Raw genomic sequence first — 20,662 nt, 5'->3', positions numbered from 1 at the left:
AACTCGTAAATACTCCCACCACGGTGTGCTGACCTATTTGCACCCTTGGGTATAATACAGTACTCGTAAGCTATCCACGGAGCATATAAATTGATTACAGCTGTTATGCCCAAACCCATCCTGAATGGCTCTTATACAAAATAACCACTCGTTTAAAATAACAATTGTGGTGTGAACACATAAGGAATATAGGCTATCAACACCTGTGAACACATACGAGTTACATTAAAAGTAGTTGTTGCGGCAATTATGGGATCAACAATGCATCAATGAATCGGCATCCACTTCGAGTGCGGTGCAGTTGTATTTAGTAGTTTTAGTTGTACAGTATGTATTACTGTAAATAAAGTATTTTGTATGTATGCTGAACTTCTTTCGCACCATACGTAGCCAACCGTGCTGATCAGAGGTGCAGGGGGAAGGACAACAAAACTAAACACAAAAAGCAGCTGTTAAGAAATTAGTTTTCAGTCCAGATTTGTATAAGTGCACAGCTTCCAGTGGCTGCCTTACATCGAAAGAGCGTTCCAGACGGCCGCAGAAGGAACGTCTCGTTTGCAAGGGTGTCAATTGAGTTTGGGGTAACGCTCGTGTAACAAATACCAACAGGCGGGATCTCAAGCAGCAATGCAAGCTGATGTCTTTTGGGTCATGCTGCTGCTATGATGTTTATAATTATTGTACTTGTTTACCCAGAGAGAGGGGACCCACCCCGAATCTCGGGATTCCTTGTCACAGGAGGGTTCCTGCCAGGTAACATTTTATCAGTAGGGGGCGACGATTGCTATGCGCGCTTCCACATTAAGTACTTGACGAGTGCGTACTGTACGGTGTTATTTTCTTAAATTTAGACCAAATTAGAACGACGGTGGCGGTGACGATGGCGGAACGCACAGCGGTGGTCTAAGTCGTCTCCGATTCGATTGACCTCCGGCGGAATCTTGAAGGTCCACCGCGTCGCGGAGCGAGATGATCCGTCTGGTAGGTGACGATATTGGACGCGAATTCCGTCCCCGTGTTCGTTAACACGGGGACGGAATTCGCGAGCCTCACGCACGCCGCACACGGAGGCGGGTGACCGCGAAGACCACGGCGACCACCACCACGGCGACCACCACCACCACGGGGACCACCACCACCAGGGCAACCACCACCACCACAGCGACCACACCACCACAGCAACCACACCACCACCACGGGGACCAACCACCACCACAGCAACCACACACCACCACCACACCACCACCACCACGGCGACCACCACGGGGACCACCACCACCAGGGCAACCACACCACCACACCACCACCACACCACGGCGACCACCACCACCACGGCGACCACCACCACCAGGGCAACCACACCACCACCACGGCCACCACCACCACGGCGACCACACCACAACCACACCACCACCACGGCCACCACGGCCACGGCGACCACCACCACAGCGACCACACCACCACCACACCACCACGGCGACCACCACACCACCACCACACGTCTCTGGCTACGCGGGGCTCTCTGGGGGCCCCCTCGGGGCGGCCGTCACAGCCAAGGCGGCGGCGGCGGCGCCTCCCCGCCGGCCCAGCCGAGACCCTCACCACCACCACCACCCCAGTGGGACCGAATCAGATTTATTTCACTGAAACTAAAGAGGAACGTCCATAATCGTGACACCCCCCCCCACCACCACACACACAAGAAGCACATTTACAATACAATAATAATGCGAGGTTTTTTTATCTCTTGTTTTTTTTTAAACATATCAACAAACAGTATATCAACTGTAACCCACGCAAAGGGTTCGTTGATTGTTTTTAATTCCGCGACCACCACAAATTGTACGGATAATAACAACCCCCCCCTCCCCCGTGGTGTTTGCCCTTCGCGACGTTTCACTCCCCGTGCCAGTGACAGGAGCTCAACTGCGGGTCGCGCGTCGACTCGCGCGAGAGGAAGCCGATCTCATTAAGACCTTTTCAACATCTAATCCCTTATCGCCACGCCACACCACGCCACACCGTTGATCCACCAAGACGATCCGGGCTGGGACCTTACCCAGGCGGAGGCTCTTCTGAGCCGCGGCGGACGAGCGCTGCTGGGCCATGGCGGTGCCGCTGTGCGGACGAATCCAAATTTATCAAAGACCCTCCTCCCCTCCTCCTCCCTCCTCTCCTCCTCCTCCTCCCTCCCCTCCTCTCTCTCTCCTCCCTCCTCCTCTCTCCTCCTCCTCCTCTTCTCCCTCCTCCTCTCCCTCCTCCTTCCTCCTCTCTCCCTCCTCCTCTCTCTCCTCTCTCTCTCCTCCTCCTCCTCCCTCTCCTCCTCTCTCTCTCTCTCTCTCTCCTCCTCTCTTCCTCCTCCCTCCTCTCTCTCTCTCCTCCCTCCTCCTCTCTCCTCCTCCCTCCTCTTCTCCCTCCTCTCTCTCCTCTCTCTCCCTCCCTCCCTCCTCCCTCCCTCAGTCTCTCCTCTCTCCTCCTCCAACAAATAAAATGTCTCTCGTCTCTTCTCAGCACCACCCGCCAGCGCCCCCCAAAACCAACTTGTGCCTCGCGGAAGACGTCCGCGTCGAGACGTTGCCACGACGTTCGGCGCCACGGGGGGGGGGGGGGCAGCGGGGGTTGGTGCTGGGAGGAGGAATGCGGACGGGTTGAGGGTGGGAGGGAGTGGAGGAGGGTGGAAGATGGAGAGGAGGGAGGGTGGTAGTGGGGGGGGTGGCGGTGGTGGGGGGGTGGTGGTGAGGGGGTGGTGGTGGTGGGGGGGGGTGGTGGTGGGGGTGGTGGTGGGGGGGTGGTGTGGGGGGGGAGTGGTGGTGGTGGGGGGGAGGTGGTGGGGGAGGGTGGGTGGGAGGGGGTGGTAGTGTGGGGGGGGTGGTGATGGTGGGGGGAGGTGGTGGGGGGGGAGGTGGTGGGGGGGAGGTGGTGGTGGGGGGGAGGGGTGATGGTGGGGGGGGGGGTGGGGAGGTGGTGGTGGGGGGGAGGGGTGGTGGTGGGGGGGAGGTGGTGGTGGGGGGGAGGTGGTGATGGGGGGGGAGGTGTTGGTGGTGGTGGGGAGGTGGTGGTGGGGGGAGGTGGTGGTGGGGGGGGAGGTGGTGGTGAGGGGTGGTAGTGGGGGGGGTGGTGAGTGGTTGGGGGGGGAGGTGGTGGTGGTGGGGGGGGAGGGGGTGGTGGGGGGGGTGGAGGTGGTGGTGGGGGGTGGGGTGGTGGTGGGGTGGTGGTGGTGGGGAGGTGGTGGTGGGGGGTGGTGGTGGTGATGGGGGGGTGGTGGTGGTGGGGGGGGTGGGTTGTGGGGGGGGGGTGGTGATGGTGGGGTGGTGGTGGTGATGGGGGGGTGTGGGGGGTGGTGGTGGGGGGGTGAAGGGGGGTGGTGGGGGAGTTTTGTGGGAAGAAAGGGATGGATGTAGGGGATGAGATAGGCAGGGGTGAAGGTGGTGGTGGTGGTATCGTGTGAGATGGGATGGATGATGGGTGACGAGAGGTGGGGATGGAGCTGCGGTGTTGTTGGGGGAGCCAACAGGAGTGCGCTTCGCGTCTTGCGCCTCGAGGCTGCTGGATGGTGGGGGGGGGGTGGTTGGGGGGTTGGTGGGGGGTGGGGTGGGGGGGGAGGAGCGGGTGGAGCTGCTGGGACAAACAAAAAAAATCCTACAAATATTAAGGAACGGGGAAAAAAACCAGTGTGGAATTACTACTACTAATTATTACGTGTCTAGAGTCGACGTGGGGGGGGGGGCTCTTTTTACGGGTAGATTTGGGGCCGCAATGAGTTTATGGGCCTGTCCAATACTGGACATTTGTGAAGAAGAGCTTTACAGCTCATCAGATTCATCCAGCCTCAATAAAGACTGTGAATGTGAAGCATCGGGCACGAGTTAGAACCCGGGCTCGAGGGGAATGAGCGCAGCTCGACGCTAAGCGCCTGCCACCGCAAATTGGGACACGAACTCGGTTCAGATGGTGATCACGGAGGCCAGGCGCCACCAGCTTCGATCTTACACGGAAACATTGGACAGCGTTTAATCAGATCCGCACAAAAACCCCACGAAAGACGCAGGATGCACGAAGCGTAAGTGGGGAATGAAGACTCACACCTCTCTCTCTTTCCTGCGCGCCACATACCAAATCATGGACCACATGATTTTATTTTGTGGGGATGAAACGAAATATCCCGAAGATAACCAAAGCACACGATGGAGGCAGGGCGGTAACGGAGCCGCATTGAAGGACTGCTCCGTGACCTTCACACGCATTGGCGACTCTCTTGAAATATTGAGGGTTTTTTTCGTTTACTGATTCGAAAAAAATAAGTCTTTTCTTTTTATACTCTTTGTATATTTTTGGTTGTCGACCCCCTGCGATAGGCAGACATGTCCCCGCACATATCTGTCCTCTCCACTTCACAAATAAATAAAAGTATTTCATGATACGAATATTGACTTAGACTGGAGCAATCCGATGAGCTATGAAGCTCTTTTTCACATGTCCAGTAGGAGGCGGCCCAATGGCCTTTTGTGAGTGGATAACTCCATCAGCAGTGATTAAGTACAAGCAGACTCTGGACGTGCATTGACACGCAGTGTCTCATCAGCAGGGTCAGGCTTGCTAGAATCAATGCTGGTAAACTGTCAAATGTTATAGTCAAAGGACCCTCTGTTTAAAATATGGGTGTAACTCCACACAGATTGCGTTCTGGCCACACTACCAAGGCATAGCAGTGGGAGTCTGTCGTAAATCATATTCCATCTCTACGCGAACCACCAACCCGACTTACAATTAGTTTCCTATATGATACAGTACTGTATTACGAACGTGCGCCCCCAAAGGCAATCTATATATGTGGATTTAAAATGTCAATGAGCAACCTAACAGCAAATATTAGAAGGTATCAGCTTCCAATTTTCTAAGCCAGACTAAGGTACCTTTAAAATTATTAGGGTTATTGTTCATTCTTGATGTGGAACGTGTCAGTTGTAAATGCAACAATATTGTTGGCTCACCCAAAATAGCTCGGCTGCAGAAATACACCTTTCCAGTGCTTTGTAATCTAAAATCAAGTAAAACGCAACGTCTAAGCAGGACGATAGTGCAGGCCGGAACTCCATTCATTTAAAACGACATGCAAAAACGTGATGAGTGTTATGATCATGATGATGACAATAAATTGACTACGAATTATTCGTTGATTGTCCTCACACGAGAGTACAGCACAAGAGTAATGTCACGAGTTCAAATCAGCACCCTAGGGCAGTCGAGAAAATGAGTACCACGTTGCGGATAAGTCCAAATGGTTGTCCTATTCAAATACTCGCCCCCGCCATAGGAACGTGGAATGTCTACAACTGTCTTAGGGCTGTATACAGGAGGTGAGTGCAACCTCAATGCTCTCGTGAGCAGGAAATCACGGACCTATACATTTTGTTGTCATGTGTTAGGAATTGGAGCCACACACAAACACATCTTAAGCCACAAACATCTGGCAGGCGAGTGCAAGTGGAGAGACATCAAGTGGGAAAGCACGTGGCTGCCGTTTGCACGTCACGCTAGGAGAAACTGATGCGGCGTACGGGAATGAGTTGGTGAGCTTCATCAGCACAACTCTGCGCAGCCAATTCCAAAGCACTGTAAATGTGACTTTTGCAGCGCTATAACCTCTAAAACGCTTCTATTTTTAGCAAGCCAACCAATATAATATGCATGCAACGCACACACAAACCATGACCCATATCCTAAAGAGAAGAGGGTCCTTGGGCTAAACATGTGGCAGTTTACCAGCATTAATTCAAAGTTAAGCCTCACTCTGCTATTGAGACCCTGTGTGCCAAAACCAGTCCAGAGCGTGCTTCTTTTGCACCGTACGTTGCCAACGCACTCTCCAGAAAGGCCGTGGGGCCGACGAGTTGTCTACAGAAATACTTGTACGGTATTGTTTTGTATGTAGATGAAGCTATATGAAGGAGATATTGTCTGCTTATCTGTGTGTATATATATAAGTAGCCTTTTGCCCATCCAAGGACGGGTGTATTGCAGTAAATCTGAAACTTGCAAGCGAAAATCAGACCGCGACGTGATATATTCATTGCATCTGTAGTGAGTTCTAGCGACGTCGGAGACGGATCTTGGAGGCAACACTTTATTTAATACAAATACTTGGCAGTACAGCCCAGACTCACTCAGGGCAACGGCCCTTCTAACGCCACTGCCTGGGGACGTACTGCCTCTGGGCTAACGTGCCCTAACACGGGACCACTACTCTGGGTCCTTTGACTACGGGTGCCTAGGGGAGGCTACTCTAACCCAACCTAACCAGGGTGCGGGTTCCGACCACTGGCCCACTCGGACCCGGCCCTCACAAGGACGTCGGGCCGGGGATTCCCAGGGTCTCACCACTGAGCCACACAGAGTCCCGGCCCTTACAAGGGCAGCGGGGCTAGGGGTCCCAGGGTTCTATCTAGCCGGTCTTCTTGCTTCTGTCTTGGACTGGCCCCGGACCCTTCCCGGGGTCCGGCTTTTATACCCAGTACCCGTGCGTCAGCTCTGGCTCCGCCCACCTTCCAGAGAGTTCCAGAGGGGGCTCCGGGGGATCCCAGGACACCCCGTAGCCCCCTCCTATCAGGAGGGGTCCCGGGGGATCCTGGAACACCCCGCAGCCCCCACCTGCTTTGGGGCTAGGGATATACGACTGGCCCTGCTGGACCCTGACTGCCCCTGCAGGTAAGTGTACACAGCCCATGGACATCGCTAGACATCCATTCGTGTGCAATTTGTAAGGCCGTGGTGATACAGACCTATTTAATTTTAAGGTTATAATCCCTTGTTCACCATGACGTCCTTTTTACTTCTATGTCTCAACAGCGTTAAGGAGATCACGTGACATGAGGGTTCTGCCATTGTAGTGAGGGTTGTGAGTTGACGCCGAGGAAGGGGGAGGAGGCTCCTCGCCCCCCCCCCCCCATGTGGAGTGACGTCAGTCGCTAATTATTATTAATGGAGGGGAGGGTCCATTTGGAGGACGGCACCTTATAATGATTATTAATGAGGGGGGCTGGTCGATGTGGAGTGACGTCACGAGCATTAAGGGCATATTCCTGGGTGATTAGAGTAGGTGTATGGAGGTTTATTGCGTATCACACAGACATTACCACACTGTTGGTGGAGCACAGAAACAAATGCCCATGTGAGACACCCACAGAGGGATTTGTTTAATCAGAGATAGGTGTCTGACCTTCTCTGTGTGGCGTTTTAACGATGTGCTCTCATAATCACGAGGTTACGCTCCCTTGTGCAAAAACAGTGCCCCCTCCCCATCATCGATGCTAAGACCTTGCAAGGTGGAAATACAGTCCATTAATTCATTAACATGAAAATACCCACAGTGTTATCTCCCTCGCCTGGTATGCAGGAGGTCGTGTGTTTGATCCCGACCCTGGCCTGGCGCTTGTATATTTAGAATTTGCATTTCTCCCCGTGGTCGCGTGGATTTTTCTCCAGGTTTCCCGTTTTTTCCCTCCACATTTAGAAACATGCGTTTATCGTTAAATCACACTTCGATGACCCCTCATGTGTGGCCAGGTCACACCTGAAAAAGAGGTAAGTGGGCTTTACCTGGTCAATAAACTCGTTCAGTTTAGTTCACTTCATATGTTTACCCGCCAGACCCTGGGTTATTTGTAAAAGCGCCTTTTCATTCACTCACCATGGGTGAGAACGCTTACAACACCTATGCCGTTCGTACTAGATAGCACTTGATCTCTCTCGTGCCGTAGGATGTGTGTGTGTGTGCACTGTGTGGAATACTGTTCTGTCATAACACGTGGCCCGGGAGGAAGTTTTCCGCCCATCGTGTTTCACACCTGGCACGAAATTCTACATCGCCTTGACAGAAACACACATCCCAACACCAAAGTGACAAACCAAATATTAAGCGTCACCTAACATAACTCGTATTATACGTACTAATTCAGTAACTATTCACATGGGAATTTTCAAATGTTAATCAGGAAATATATTTGTTATTAACTATTATTATCGGGCCACATGGTGTCAAGTACAGTCTCCAACTCTCTCTGGCCTATCTGTGCTATGAAGAAGAGTCATTTCCCGAAACGTCGACTATTTTATATTTTCCTCCCTTTAAGGCCAGTATTATTGACGAATGTGTTGAGATTGTGTCACAATACGCGTAACATCATGGAAACCAGGACATGTACAGCATATTTGTTGTGTTGACTTATTCCATCGCGATCAAATTCCGATGTGAACGGGGAATCGGTATCAATTGCGTGCTGTTTGGGAGTCCAACCCAGGTTAAATGGTCGCATGAGTGAGATGCGATTGAGTGAGTGATATCTCAGCGCAGGGCGGCCTGTGCGAGACATCGCAACATTCCCGAGCGTCCTCCGTGCAGTTACGTGGCGAGACCCAACCGGAACCGTGTTTTACATGGATCAGTGCGGCCATGGCCTCTGCAGTCAGTCGGTCACATTTCGGGTAAGGCCCATTGAACTATGACGCTCTTTTGCAAAGGCGACACGGCCTAAGAGGCTGAACGTGTTACATAGGAAGGAAGGGATTATTACGTGGGGGAAGGGGAGGTTCATTCTAGATTTGAAGTTTCACACCTTGTATTCGTGCCATGATTCATTGCAACATTTCCTTTACATAGTCCGACTCTTCTGGAATGAGGAAAATGAAGACATGGCTGTTTAAAGTTTTTTATGTTCTCAAAAAATGGAAAACTAAAAACTGAACACGTTCGTCAATAACGCTGTGGCCTTGAAAGGAAACATAATACAGTGAGGGAAAAAAGTATTTGATCCCCTGCTGATTTTGTACGTATGCCAACTGACAAAGAAATTATCAAAGTAATAGGTTTTACCCTTTTAACTGGCACAAAAAACTGACACCTTTATTCAAGGCATCATGTCTGCAATAACCACAACACAAGCAGAGTTGTCTTTTTGTTTGCATTTTGACTGCTTGTGTTGTTAGGATTAGGAGCACTCCCTTTAAGAGTGTACTCCTAATCTCAGCTCGTTACCTGTATAAAAGACACCTGGGAGCCAGAAATCTTTCTGATTGAGAGGGGGTCAAATACTTATTTCCCTCATTAAAATGCAAATCAATTTATAACATCTTTGACATGCGTTTTTCTGGATTTTTTTGTTGTTTTTCTGTCTCTCACTTCAAATAAACCTACCATTAAAATTAGACTGATCATTGCTTTGTCAGTGGGCAAACGTACAAAATCAGCAGGGGATCAATTACTTTTTTCCTCACTGTAGGTGACGTTTTGGCCACTGGCCCTTCGTCAGAGCACATTAATAGAATGTATAGAGAGACAGACACAATGATAATTACATTTTAAAAATGTTTTCTGACGACAATTTTTTTAATTGGCATATGAATAACTGCAGAGTAACAGACAAATTCTTCAATATATAATCAGAGCTCTGACTACAATTCTGTGGGTTAGATGCACTGTCCAATAATCTGGAGGATCTTGCCTCTCTTGCTGAAAAAACGGACCGCCCTAAAAGCGACTCAATTACCTTACAATAAGAGAATTCAGGGCCAGAGCCAGTGCTCGACAATTCAGTTCTCAGATGGGAGGAGATTACTCTTACATAACATAATCGAAGCGAAATTCCAACCATTTAAACAACCCCAGGATGATCATCATGAGACTGATTCTACCCAACTCAGCCTTTTATTCAGCCTTTCACTTCTGCGTCTAAAGAGGCATAGTCGTTTGAAGATTTGTATGATGTTCATAATATCTCACTATATATCTGCTCCCAATATCATGCAAAAGCGCATAACACTCAACCTTTGTGTATTATGCAACAACCATCAACAGCTCCTGAAGTTTCTGAAAAAATACGTGAGCAGTTTTTTTTCCCATAATGTACAAAAGCTGAATGATTTTATACGTGTTTGTGTATTTTTTTTGCGTGAAACTCATGATTTTTTCCGGGCTCCACTAAAAATTACGTAATGATGGGGGTTTTCTCGTCGTTTTACAGACGTGCATAAACCTGGGTTGTACTGTCGCGTTGCTGGGAAGAAAAGCCAACACACGTCACCGTAAATAACAGTCGGTGAATGTCTCCACTCATCCCGTATGTTTGCTTGGGTGTCTTTAATGAACCGGTGGTCATCACGACTGCGTACCGGAACCGTTTCGCCCTTCGCAATACCTATGGTGAGTGCATCGAAACGAGCACTCGTGGCATTAACCACATTATTTAATTATGCTTCTGCTGCTGCGTTTGCAAACACAGTAAACAATAACGGCAAAAAACTCAACACATTGGGTGTCAATAAAACTGCGTTTCGGTGCAATGGACCCTGCCCATAGCACATTCAATCTTGGAATTGTTCAGCCACCGTGAAGAAGGTCTAAAGCACATCCGTGAATTTCCAAAGGCGATCTGTTAAGTCGACTCCCACTTGGATACGCGCGGGGTCGCGGTCGCTGGCGCTGACCGGGTTGAACCCAAATCAAGAGCCGAATGGCTCACAGGGATGCATCCTAATAAATGAAATAAATGAAACTGAAAACACCACACGCACACGTGGGGGGGGGGGGGGGTACAGGAGATCTCGCCACCACCCCCCTCCACAATACACACTCCACACTGTACGGGCACACACACACCACCACCACCAGAAACACTCACTCGTTTGTCACTGCGCCACGCGTGTGGCCTCAACGTTGAGCGACGATCCGTGACTCCAAACGCAAAAGGTTGGGAGAAGCGACGCAGTAAAGGCTGAGCTTTTTTTTGCCGGGTGGCTTTGTATGGTGAAAGCTGTGGAAGCTGACCAGAGGTGTGTCCCTGACGCACGGCGCTTTGCCGTGGTGACGCGGGGCGTCTCTTGAATTCGCCTTCACGCCCCACGTGGGGAAGAGGTGGGGGGCGTCCATCCCTGCAGGTGCGCCGCGTGTTGGTGTTGACACGGCGCTCTTCACGTTGCACGCCAGTGTGGACATGAACGGTACTTTTAATGGGGGGGGAGGAGGAGGGGTGATTCACGTTACAACCCCAAAATTTCGATTTAAAGCTTTCGTGACTGCAAGGATTCATCTTCTTTGGTTCTTTCGGTAAAGTCACGTAGAATGAGAATAAAATAATAAATTGATAAAATAAAATAACACAATAATATTCTCACGACGTTTCGGCCACAACACAATTGGCCTTCATCAGGTGAACGGACGAGACTGTCTGGAGGACAGCTCCAGCGCTGACAGCTCCAGCGCTGTCCTCCAGCTCCAGACAGTCTCGTCCCTTCACCTGATGAAGGCCGCTTGTGTTGTGGCCGAAACGTCGTGAGAATTAGATTGTGTTATTTTATTTTATCAATTTATTATTTTATTCTCATTCTACGTGACTTTACCGAAAGAACCAAAGAAGATGAACCCCAAAATTGTAGGACCACAGAACTCGGACCACAGAACTCGGGAGATTTTGTTGGCGCCGAACCCCACCACCCGGGCTGTCTTCCCGCTTGACTGCTGCTGTGGTACGCCGCGATTTGAGATGCAATTTGCATAAATAACGCGATATATATACAATTATTATTCAAGTGTACGCTTCTTCTTTCATATCTTCTGAATGTATTCTAAACTTGCGCCGTATCTTGCCTATGAAAGGCATTTTGTTGGGTCTCTCCGTCCGTCTGTCCGCGAAACTTGCGAAGGATTTGGCTCGCAAACCGTACGGGGGTTCACGTTTAAAAAAATAAAGAGTGGCCAGGTACCACGCCAGAGGCCCCGTGGTGATCCAGCGTTTTCCCATCCGTCAAACCTTAAAGTAGTTAAAGAAACAACAGAGTGATCTTAATTATTATTTAATTATTTCCTCGCACCGTTTCCGCGCTACAGCTCAGTCAGTATGCACTGCTGTAGTGATAGCAGGTACCACCACAGTCAGTATGCACTGCTGTAGTGATAGCAGGTACCACCACAGTCAGTATACACCTCTGTAGTGAAAGCAGGTACCACCACAGTCAGTATGCACTGCTGTAGTGAAAGTAGGTACCACCACAGTCAGTATGCACTGCTGTAGTCATAGCACGATACAACCACAGTCAGTATGCACTGCTGTAGTGAAAGCAGGTACCACCACAGTCAGTATACACTGCTGTAGTGAAAGCAGGTACCACCACAGTCAGTATGCACTGCTGTAGTGAAAGTAGGTACAACCACAGTCAGTATGAACTGCTGTAGTCATAGCACGATACCACCACAGTCAGTATGCAGGGCTGTAGTCATAGCACGATACCACCACAGTCAGTATGCAGTGCTGTAGTCATAGCACGATACCACCACAGTCAGTATGCACTGCTGTAGTCATATCACGAAACCACCACAGTCAGTATGCAGTGCTGTAGTCATAGCATGATACCACCACAGTCAGTATGCAGTGCTGTAGTCATAGCACGATACCACCACAGTCAGTATGCAGGGCTGTAGTCATAGCACGATACCACCACAGTCAGTATGCACTGCTGTAGTCATATCACGAAACCACCACAGTCAGTATGCAGGGCTGTAGTCATAGCATGATACCACCACAGTCAGTATGCAGTGCTGTAGTCATAGCACGATACCACCACAGTCAGTATGCAGGGCTGTAGTCATAGCACGATACCACTACAGTCAGTATGCAGTGCTGTAGTCATAGCACGATACCACCACAGTCAGTATGCACTGCTGTAGTCATATCACGAAACCACCACAGTCAGTATGCAGTGCTGTAGTCATAGCATGATACCACCACAGTCAGTATGCAGTGCTGTAGTCATAGCACGATACCACCACAGTCAGTATGCAGGGCTGTAGTCATAGCACGATACCACTACAGTCAGTATGCAGTGCTGTAGTCATAGCACGATACCACCACAGTCAGTATGCAGTGCTGTAGTCATAGCACGGTACCACCACAGTCAGTATGCAGTGCTGTAGTCATAGCACGATACCACCACAGTCAGTATGCAGTGCTGTAGTCATAGTACGATACCACCACAGTCAGTATGCACTGCTGTAGTCATATCACGAAACCACTACAGCCAGTATGCACTGCTGTAGTCATAGCACGATACCACCACAGTCAGTATGCACTGCTGTAGTCATAGCAGGATACCACCACAGTCAGTATGAACTGCTGTAGTCATAGCAGGATGCCACCACAGTCAGTATTAACTGCTGTAGTGATAGCACGATACCACCACAGGCAGTATGAACTGCTGTAGTGATAGTAGGTAACACCCCAGTCGGTATGCACTGCTGTAGTGATAGCAGGTGCCAACACAGTCAATATGCACTGCTGTAGTCATAGCACGATACAACCACAGTCAGTATGCACTGCTGTAGTCATAGCAGGTATCGCCATCGTTGGTATGCACTACTGTAATCATAGCAGGTACCACCACAGTCAGTATGCACTGCTGCAGTGATAGCAGGTTCCACCACAGTCAGTTGCACTGCTGCAGTGATAGCAGGTTCCACCACAGTCGGTATGCACTGCTGTAGTGATAGCAGGTACCACCACAGTCAGTATGCACTGCTGTAGTAATAGCAGGTACCACCACAGTCAGTATGCACTGCTGTAGTGATAGCAGGTACCACCACAGTCGGTATGCACTGCTGTAGTGATAGTAGATACTGCTATCGAGTTGGTAGATACTGGTATATAGAGTGAGTAGACACTAAAACAGTCAGTATATATCCCTACGGTCAGTAAATACTGCTACAGTCAGTGGATACTACTTTTCAGTCAGTAGATACTACTACAGTCAGTAGCTACTGCTATAGTCAGTAGATACTACTATAGAGTCAGCAGATACTACTATAAAGTTAGTAGTTTCTACTATAGAGTCGGTAGATACAACTGTAGGACCAGTAGATACTATTATGGTCAGTAGTTACTACTGCAGTTGTGATGCCACGACAGCGAAGCCGCTCCGTGGGAGCCGTGCCTGCGGCGCTGCAGCAGAGAATCCACCCGGCTTCCGTCACAGCGCTTCCCCCACCACCCCCACATGAACACACACACGCACTCATGTAGGGCCTCGTGGGGGGGGGGGGGGGGTCACCTGCCCCTGAGTTTTTACCCGAGGGCCCCCCTCGTGGGGTTGCTCCACGGTTTCTTAGGGCCAGGGAATTGGCAGACCCCCCCCCCCCCCCAGACGGAATGACACTGAGGCGCCGTGGATTAACTTAAAATTGTATGGCCACGGCAAACTCACTGAGAACCGCAATGAGGAAACACCCAAGGCACATGCGGATCAGCAGGCAGGAGGGGGGTGAGGCGGTACAAGAGGATGCCGTGCACTTGGCTAAACAATGGAGGGGAGGGGCTCTCGCTTTAGCACGATGTGTGCAGTGATCCCGAACTTGCACACGTCGGGTAAACAATGAGGGGCGGGCGTCAGAGAGGTTGATAATCTGATTGGCCAAGAGCGGGAAATCCGAGGCTCCGGATTGGACGAGAGGCCAGCGGGTTCGCGGCACGTTAGTTTTGAAGTAGGGGGATAAAAAGGGACGAAAATAAGAAGCAAGGTCTCTTTGTGTTCGGGGTCTTCTGGAGTGAGGGACCACGGAGTCATCGTCCCCTGCTACTCGAACGTCCATGAGATGGGTCGCATAGCAGCCAGGTCCAGTTCCCAGCCAAAGCCACGTGCAGCCTCGCCTCTCCGCAACTACCTACACCTCGAGAGCGGATCGTAAGTACGGAGGAGAGAGGTAAGGCCGAGGGGGGAATATCCGTTAAGGAGAGTGAGTAGGGAGAGACCAGGCAAATTGGGTCCTAGACCGCTGGGAGATAGGTTAGACCTACCCTGCTGACCCACACTGACATGGGTAGATTAAGCTTCATTAAACGGAGAATAAATCACCAGTAGACATTAAACCTTGTCGTGTTGTTTCTGCGAGTACGGAGAGGGGTGCACGGTGTTGTGAGCCTGCTCGCTGTGGTTTCTTGTGTTTTCGCACGAGCGTATATTTTGCCCGCGCGTGCGTGCTCGCCGTGCACGTTAACTTGTGAGCCCGCGCGTTGTGGTGTCCTGTGTATTCTGCCCGCGTGGGCACTCTCGCCACTGCGCAGCTCGTGGTTGGCGTGTACGAGAAGGGCACAGCGGTGTATTTGCAAGGTGGTTAGTACAGCTATTTAAATCATGCCACGAGTGGCTGCCGTGAGGGGAGGAGATTCGGAGAACGGTGGGTCACAGGAGAACGGGGAGACGGGGGGCAGGCTCCCCGACACAGTCATTAGATAGTACTGTAGGGCCAGTAGATACTACTACGGTCAGTAGTTGCGACAGTCAGTAAATACTACTATACAGTCAGTAGCTACTCCTGGCTCAGTGAATACTACTTTACAGTCAGTCGATACAACTACAGAGTCAATAAATGCTATATTCTTGTTTTTTTCGGTAAAGTTACTTAGATAGAAAATAAAATAAAAATAATAAAATAAAATTTTCAATAAAATAAAAATAAACGTCGTGGGTTTTTTGCTTTTATATTTATTTGATATTTTATTTTATTATTATTTTTTTATCTACGTGACTTTACCGAAAGAACCAAGAATATGAATTCCTGCAGTCACGAAAGTTTTAAGTCAATAAATACTACTTCCTCTGTTGTATGTATGGTGTGTACGTTTATATACCTACGCAGAGGAATTTATTTTTCGAAGGGGGGGGGGGTTCGACAATTTTCAGAAGCCTTTTAGATCAACTATTTACCCCCCACTTTCTATAACTTTTTTTACTTCTGCAAGCCTCTTATAATTTTGTTGGTGCAGAAATGGACAAACGGCCCACTGAGCTTTCACAATAGCTGAGTATCTGTGTATGTATATGTAAGGTTTTTAAGAGAAGTTTTTAAATATATTTTTCTTCTGGGCAACGCCGGGTACTTCCCGCTAGTACCTTATAAATACTGTACGCTCATTAACCACGAACAACGTTATATATCCGCTATTGCAATATAATTGTGCGGTGGTTAACTTGCAAAATACGATTCGCGTCTATTGATTGGCAAACACGCAATGTGGACGACGCCATAAAACACAATGACTTTCGAGTTTTAACAAATTGTATATCTACAGGACATAATTCAAACGTGTCATAAGACACATCACGTAGATAGTACTGTCAGGCCAGTAGATACTACAACGGTCAGTAGTTGCTACAGTCAGTAAATACTACTATAGTCAGTAGCTACTCCTGGCCCAGTGGATACTACTTTACAGTCAGTCGATACAACTACAGAATCAATAAATACTATATTCTTGGTTCTTTCGGTAAAGTCACGTCGATAGAAAACAAAATAAAAAGAATACAATTAAAAATAAAAGCAAAAAACCCACGACGTTTTGATCGCAACACAAGCGGTGTTCATCGCCCGATGAAGACTGCTTGTGTTGCCTGATGAAAACCGCTGAAGACCGCTTGTGTTGCAATTGAAATGTTGTGGGTTTTTAGCTTTTATTTTTTATTTATTTGCTATTTTATTTTATTATTTTTATTTTATTTTCTATCTATGTGACTTTACCGAAAGAACCAAGAATATGAATTCCTGCAGTCACGAAAGTTTTAAGTCATTAAATGCTACTTCCTCTGTTGTATGTACGGTGTGTACGTTTATATACCTACGCGGGGGACATTTTTTTTCATTTAAGGGGGGGGTCGACAATTTTCGGAAGCCTTTTAGATCAACTATTTACCCCCCACTTTCTATAACTTTTTGGACTTCTGCAAGCCTCTTATAATTTTGTTGGTGGAGAAATGGACAAATGGCCCACTGGGCTTTCACAATAGCTGAGTATCTGTGTATGTATATGTAAGGTTTTTAAGAGAAGTCTTTAAATATATTTTTCGCCCGGGCAACGCCGGGTACTTCCTGCTAGCATCTTATAAATACTGTACGCTCATTAACCACGAACAACGTTATATATCCGCTATTGCAATATAATTGTGCGGTGGTTAACTGGCAAAATACGATTCGCGTCTATTGATTGGCAAACACGCAATGTGGACGACGCCATAAAACACAATGACTTTCGAGTTTTAACAACAAATTGTACACCTACAGGAGATAATTCAAACGTGTCATATGACACATCACGTATTATTCAGTATTTGGTTTGGGATATCATTGACACCACACGATGGATCGTGCACATTGTTGGGTCTAAAAGTGAAGCCCAGCTAAAGCCAGCCAATGTCCCCTTGCACAAGAGCCCCGTGAGAGATTATTTAATTAACCTGCGCTGCTTTACATATGCACTCCATATATTTAACCGCCGTACCCAGCAAGAATTCCACGTAACGCGCAAAATAAAAGCGACCACGGCAGCCTCCTCTCTGGGCGTCGTCACTTCGACTCTACGCTGCCCGGGGTGCGACAACTCTGCCGCTTCAGCGGCGAAACACAGCAAGATGCCTCACCCCTGACCTTATCTTGACCTCCGTCCGGATACATTTTACAGGACCGAGTTCAATTCCTGGGTTGGATTGATGCAGCCCATCATCCCTCCGCGGTCGATAGAATGGGCATCACTTTGTGGGAAAGCAAAGCGGTTGTTCTATTCATAGACTCGCCCACCCACCAACGCGATATCGAATTTCGACCACTGACTGGCCCGGGGCTGTAAACAGGAGGAAAGCACCACCTCAATGCTCATTTGACCAATAAACCGCTTTGACTTATTGACTTTGTGTCTAATTTGTGTTGTCATATCACTGAAATTAATGTATAGGTACACATTGGTGAGAACAAAACTGGAGAGCAAATATTATTGTCGCTGAATATGTTGTAGTTTATATTGCGTTGTCTTTCATGCAAGTCACGAACCACAGGCAAGCTGACAGCTAGCAGCCAGGGAGTGAACTGGCGCCAACAATTGACCGATATCCTGGATGTTCAGCTGATTAAAGTGATAATAGTTTTTGCATCCTGCCACGCTGTTTAACCTAAACTCTAGCCCGTGGTATACCGCCAGATCAAATACACCTCGTCCTTTCTAGATTTAAAGCTTTCGTTACTGCAAGGATCCATACTCTTTGGTTCTATTCGGTAAAGTCACGTAAAAAGACAACAACAAATAAAAAACGTCGTGAATTTTTTTAATCTTTTGTTGTTCTTTCACGTGACTTTACCGAATAGAACCAAAGAGTACACCTCGTCCTGCTGCACACGTCCCGCCCGCTTACACGGATCTTTCTTCAAAACGTACACTGCACTGCTTAACGCGGGTCTGTGTTACAAAATAACTAAGAAGACAATAGTCTCCTTCACGTACGAAACAAAAATAATTTTCTTTGTATGTATGTTGAACTTCTTTCACACCGTACGGAGCCAACCGTGTTAAGGGCAACAAACTAAACGCAAAAAAGCAGTTCTAAAGAAATTCGTTTTCATTGTGCCTTCAAGCGATTGCCCATTTTCAGCAACAATTTGGGGGTCAACACAAGCAACACTCCGGACTGCTTTCAACATTCATCGTCTCATCGGTAAGAGTCAGGCTTGCGTGAGAAGTAATGCTGGTGAATTGCTAGATTTGTGTTGTTGTTATAGTCAAGCCCCCCCCCCCCTCTCTGTTGGATATTGTGTCCCGGTTCTACGCAAAACCACATAGCGCACCGTAACAACGCAGAATGACCGTGCAAGCAGCGTTGTAATTGCACCGCGGTGACATCGTGCATCATCGCTAGGCGGAGTCGACACGCGTTGGGGCCACGCGGGCCAGGCAAGCCGGTGAACACTCCGCCCAGTGAGCCCGGCTCTTCAGGAATGTGGCACAGCTGGTGGGGCGAGTTATTTTTTTTGTTACCTGGGTAAACTCTTGAGCATGACACTGTCGTTTGCAAGGGTGGCCAGGCTGTCGAAGTGACACATACATGTCAAACGACTAATGGCACGTGCACAAACGTTATAAAATGTATAAACTACGCAGTATATACCTTTACACAAACAAAACAATGACACCGGAGTTCAACATATATAAATAATGCCTAAATAAATAATCGCAAGTTCCCAGGTACAACGTGGTTCCTCTTGTCTTTCGGTCACCAAAACAATATATACACGTTAACTGTGACCGAATGACGGCAGCAGTGATACAGGGAGACAGCTGTAGACCGGTTTCGTCATTATTAGCACTCACCAGTAGTACAGGAGTCACCAATGTCAAACAGGGCAGGTGGCTTGGGTTGTCAAACAAGACGACTCACATTGCGCTTCTTCAGGAACTGCTGTTCTGCACTCACACAATGCTGTTATGATGCACGTGTTTTTCTCGTACAGTATTTACATATTTGACGTTGTGGTGAGTTAATAAAGGCGCAGGCACTCCCCTCCAATTGCTTTTGCTCAAGCACCCTGCTCGAGAGAGCCTTAGTGGACACCCTATTGAGGATATTTGGCCTACTCTTACACACTGGCCAGACGTCTTGTAAGAAAAAATACTCACACTTTACCCCACCGCAGGCCACATTCCAATGGACCAACTGCGATCGTGCCCATTTATACTGCCGAGGATACAGAGGCGCGGGGTCGGGGGAGGGCGGTGCATGAAAATGTGATAATCCTTTGACCTGCTCGCCGGGGGATCGAATCGAGCCGGCGTGTTACATCAAATACATAAACAAAGGAATGCGATGTGTATTGTACTGTAATTTTTTTTTTAAATCACGGCGCACAAACTCGGTATTTAGTGTAAAGTTCATTTGACAGGCCATTTGGAACGGATGTGTAACATTCATTCCACACTGGAACGCAGTTGTGGCAATGACATTCAAGGCGTGACCTCTTGTGGCGTGAACGCCCTCAGTGCTCAATGTCACGCAGGGAATACGAAACGGCTACTGTGAGCATGTAGCTCGGACTATCCCTATCCTGTAACAAGCATCGACTGGTAATACTCCGTTGGCGGTCCTGAACCAGAGGCGAGAATGTATGCGCGACCATGGCTGAATCAGTTCAATTGAAGACTGTGTGGTGCCGCAGCAGCAAAGCCGCTCCGTCGGAGCCGTGCCGGCCGCTCCGTCGCAGCAGCAGCAGCGGAGGCCGTCCTGCCGACTTCCCTCACCACCCCCCACATGAACACACACACAACCACATAGAGCCCTCACATGAACACACACACACCCACAGAGCCCCCACATGCACACACACCCACAGAGCCCCCACATGCACACACACACCCACATAGAGCCCCCACATGCACACACACCCACAGAGCCCCACATAGAACCCCCACATGAACACACACACGTAGATCCCCCACATGAACACACACCACCACATGAACACACACACACCTCCACATAGAGCCCCCACATGAACACACACACACATACAGCCCCCACATAAACACACACACACCCACATGAACACACACACCCCCCCACATAGAGCCCCCACATGAACACACACACCCCCCCACATAGAGCCCCCACATGAACACACACACACCCCCACATAGAGCTCCAACATGAACACACCCCCCCCACATGAACACCCCCCCCCACATGAACACACCCCCCCCCACATGAACACACACCCCCACATTAACACACACCCCCCCCCACATAGAGCCCCCACATGAACACACACACACCCCCACATCGAGCCCCCACATGAACACACACCCCCACA

The 20,662-nt window shown here is 49.0% G+C and overlaps 1 protein-coding gene across 2 annotated transcripts in view; it reads right to left on the bottom strand.

Annotated features, from left to right (window-relative positions):
- LOC116947276 (1-phosphatidylinositol 4,5-bisphosphate phosphodiesterase delta-4-like) overlaps positions 1 to 10,820 on the bottom strand; it is a 32,366-nt gene extending 21,546 nt beyond the window's left edge. Inside the window, exon 1 of one of the 2 annotated variants that reach the window (XM_032962825.2) lies at positions 10,674 to 10,820. Coding sequence is in view for 1 of the 2 variants with exons in the window: in XM_032962816.2 (XP_032818707.1) it covers positions 2,060 to 2,108 (49 nt within the window). In the remaining variant the exon portion in view is untranslated. Of the gene's footprint in view, positions 1 to 2,059; positions 2,151 to 10,673 lie in introns of those variants that run through there. The other variant, XM_032962816.2, reaches the window with a different exon arrangement.
- Between the last annotated feature and the right edge of the window lie 9,842 nt (positions 10,821 to 20,662).

Source organism: Petromyzon marinus, chromosome 2, assembly GCF_048934315.1.
Source record: "Petromyzon marinus isolate PM22_M1 ecotype Great Lakes invasive population chromosome 2, UKy_Petmar_22M1.pri1.0, whole genome shotgun sequence".
Lineage (NCBI taxonomy): Eukaryota > Metazoa > Chordata > Hyperoartia > Petromyzontiformes > Petromyzontidae > Petromyzon > Petromyzon marinus.
The sequence above is the reverse complement of the archived record's forward strand: the minus strand, read 5'-3'. Positions and strand labels throughout refer to the sequence as shown.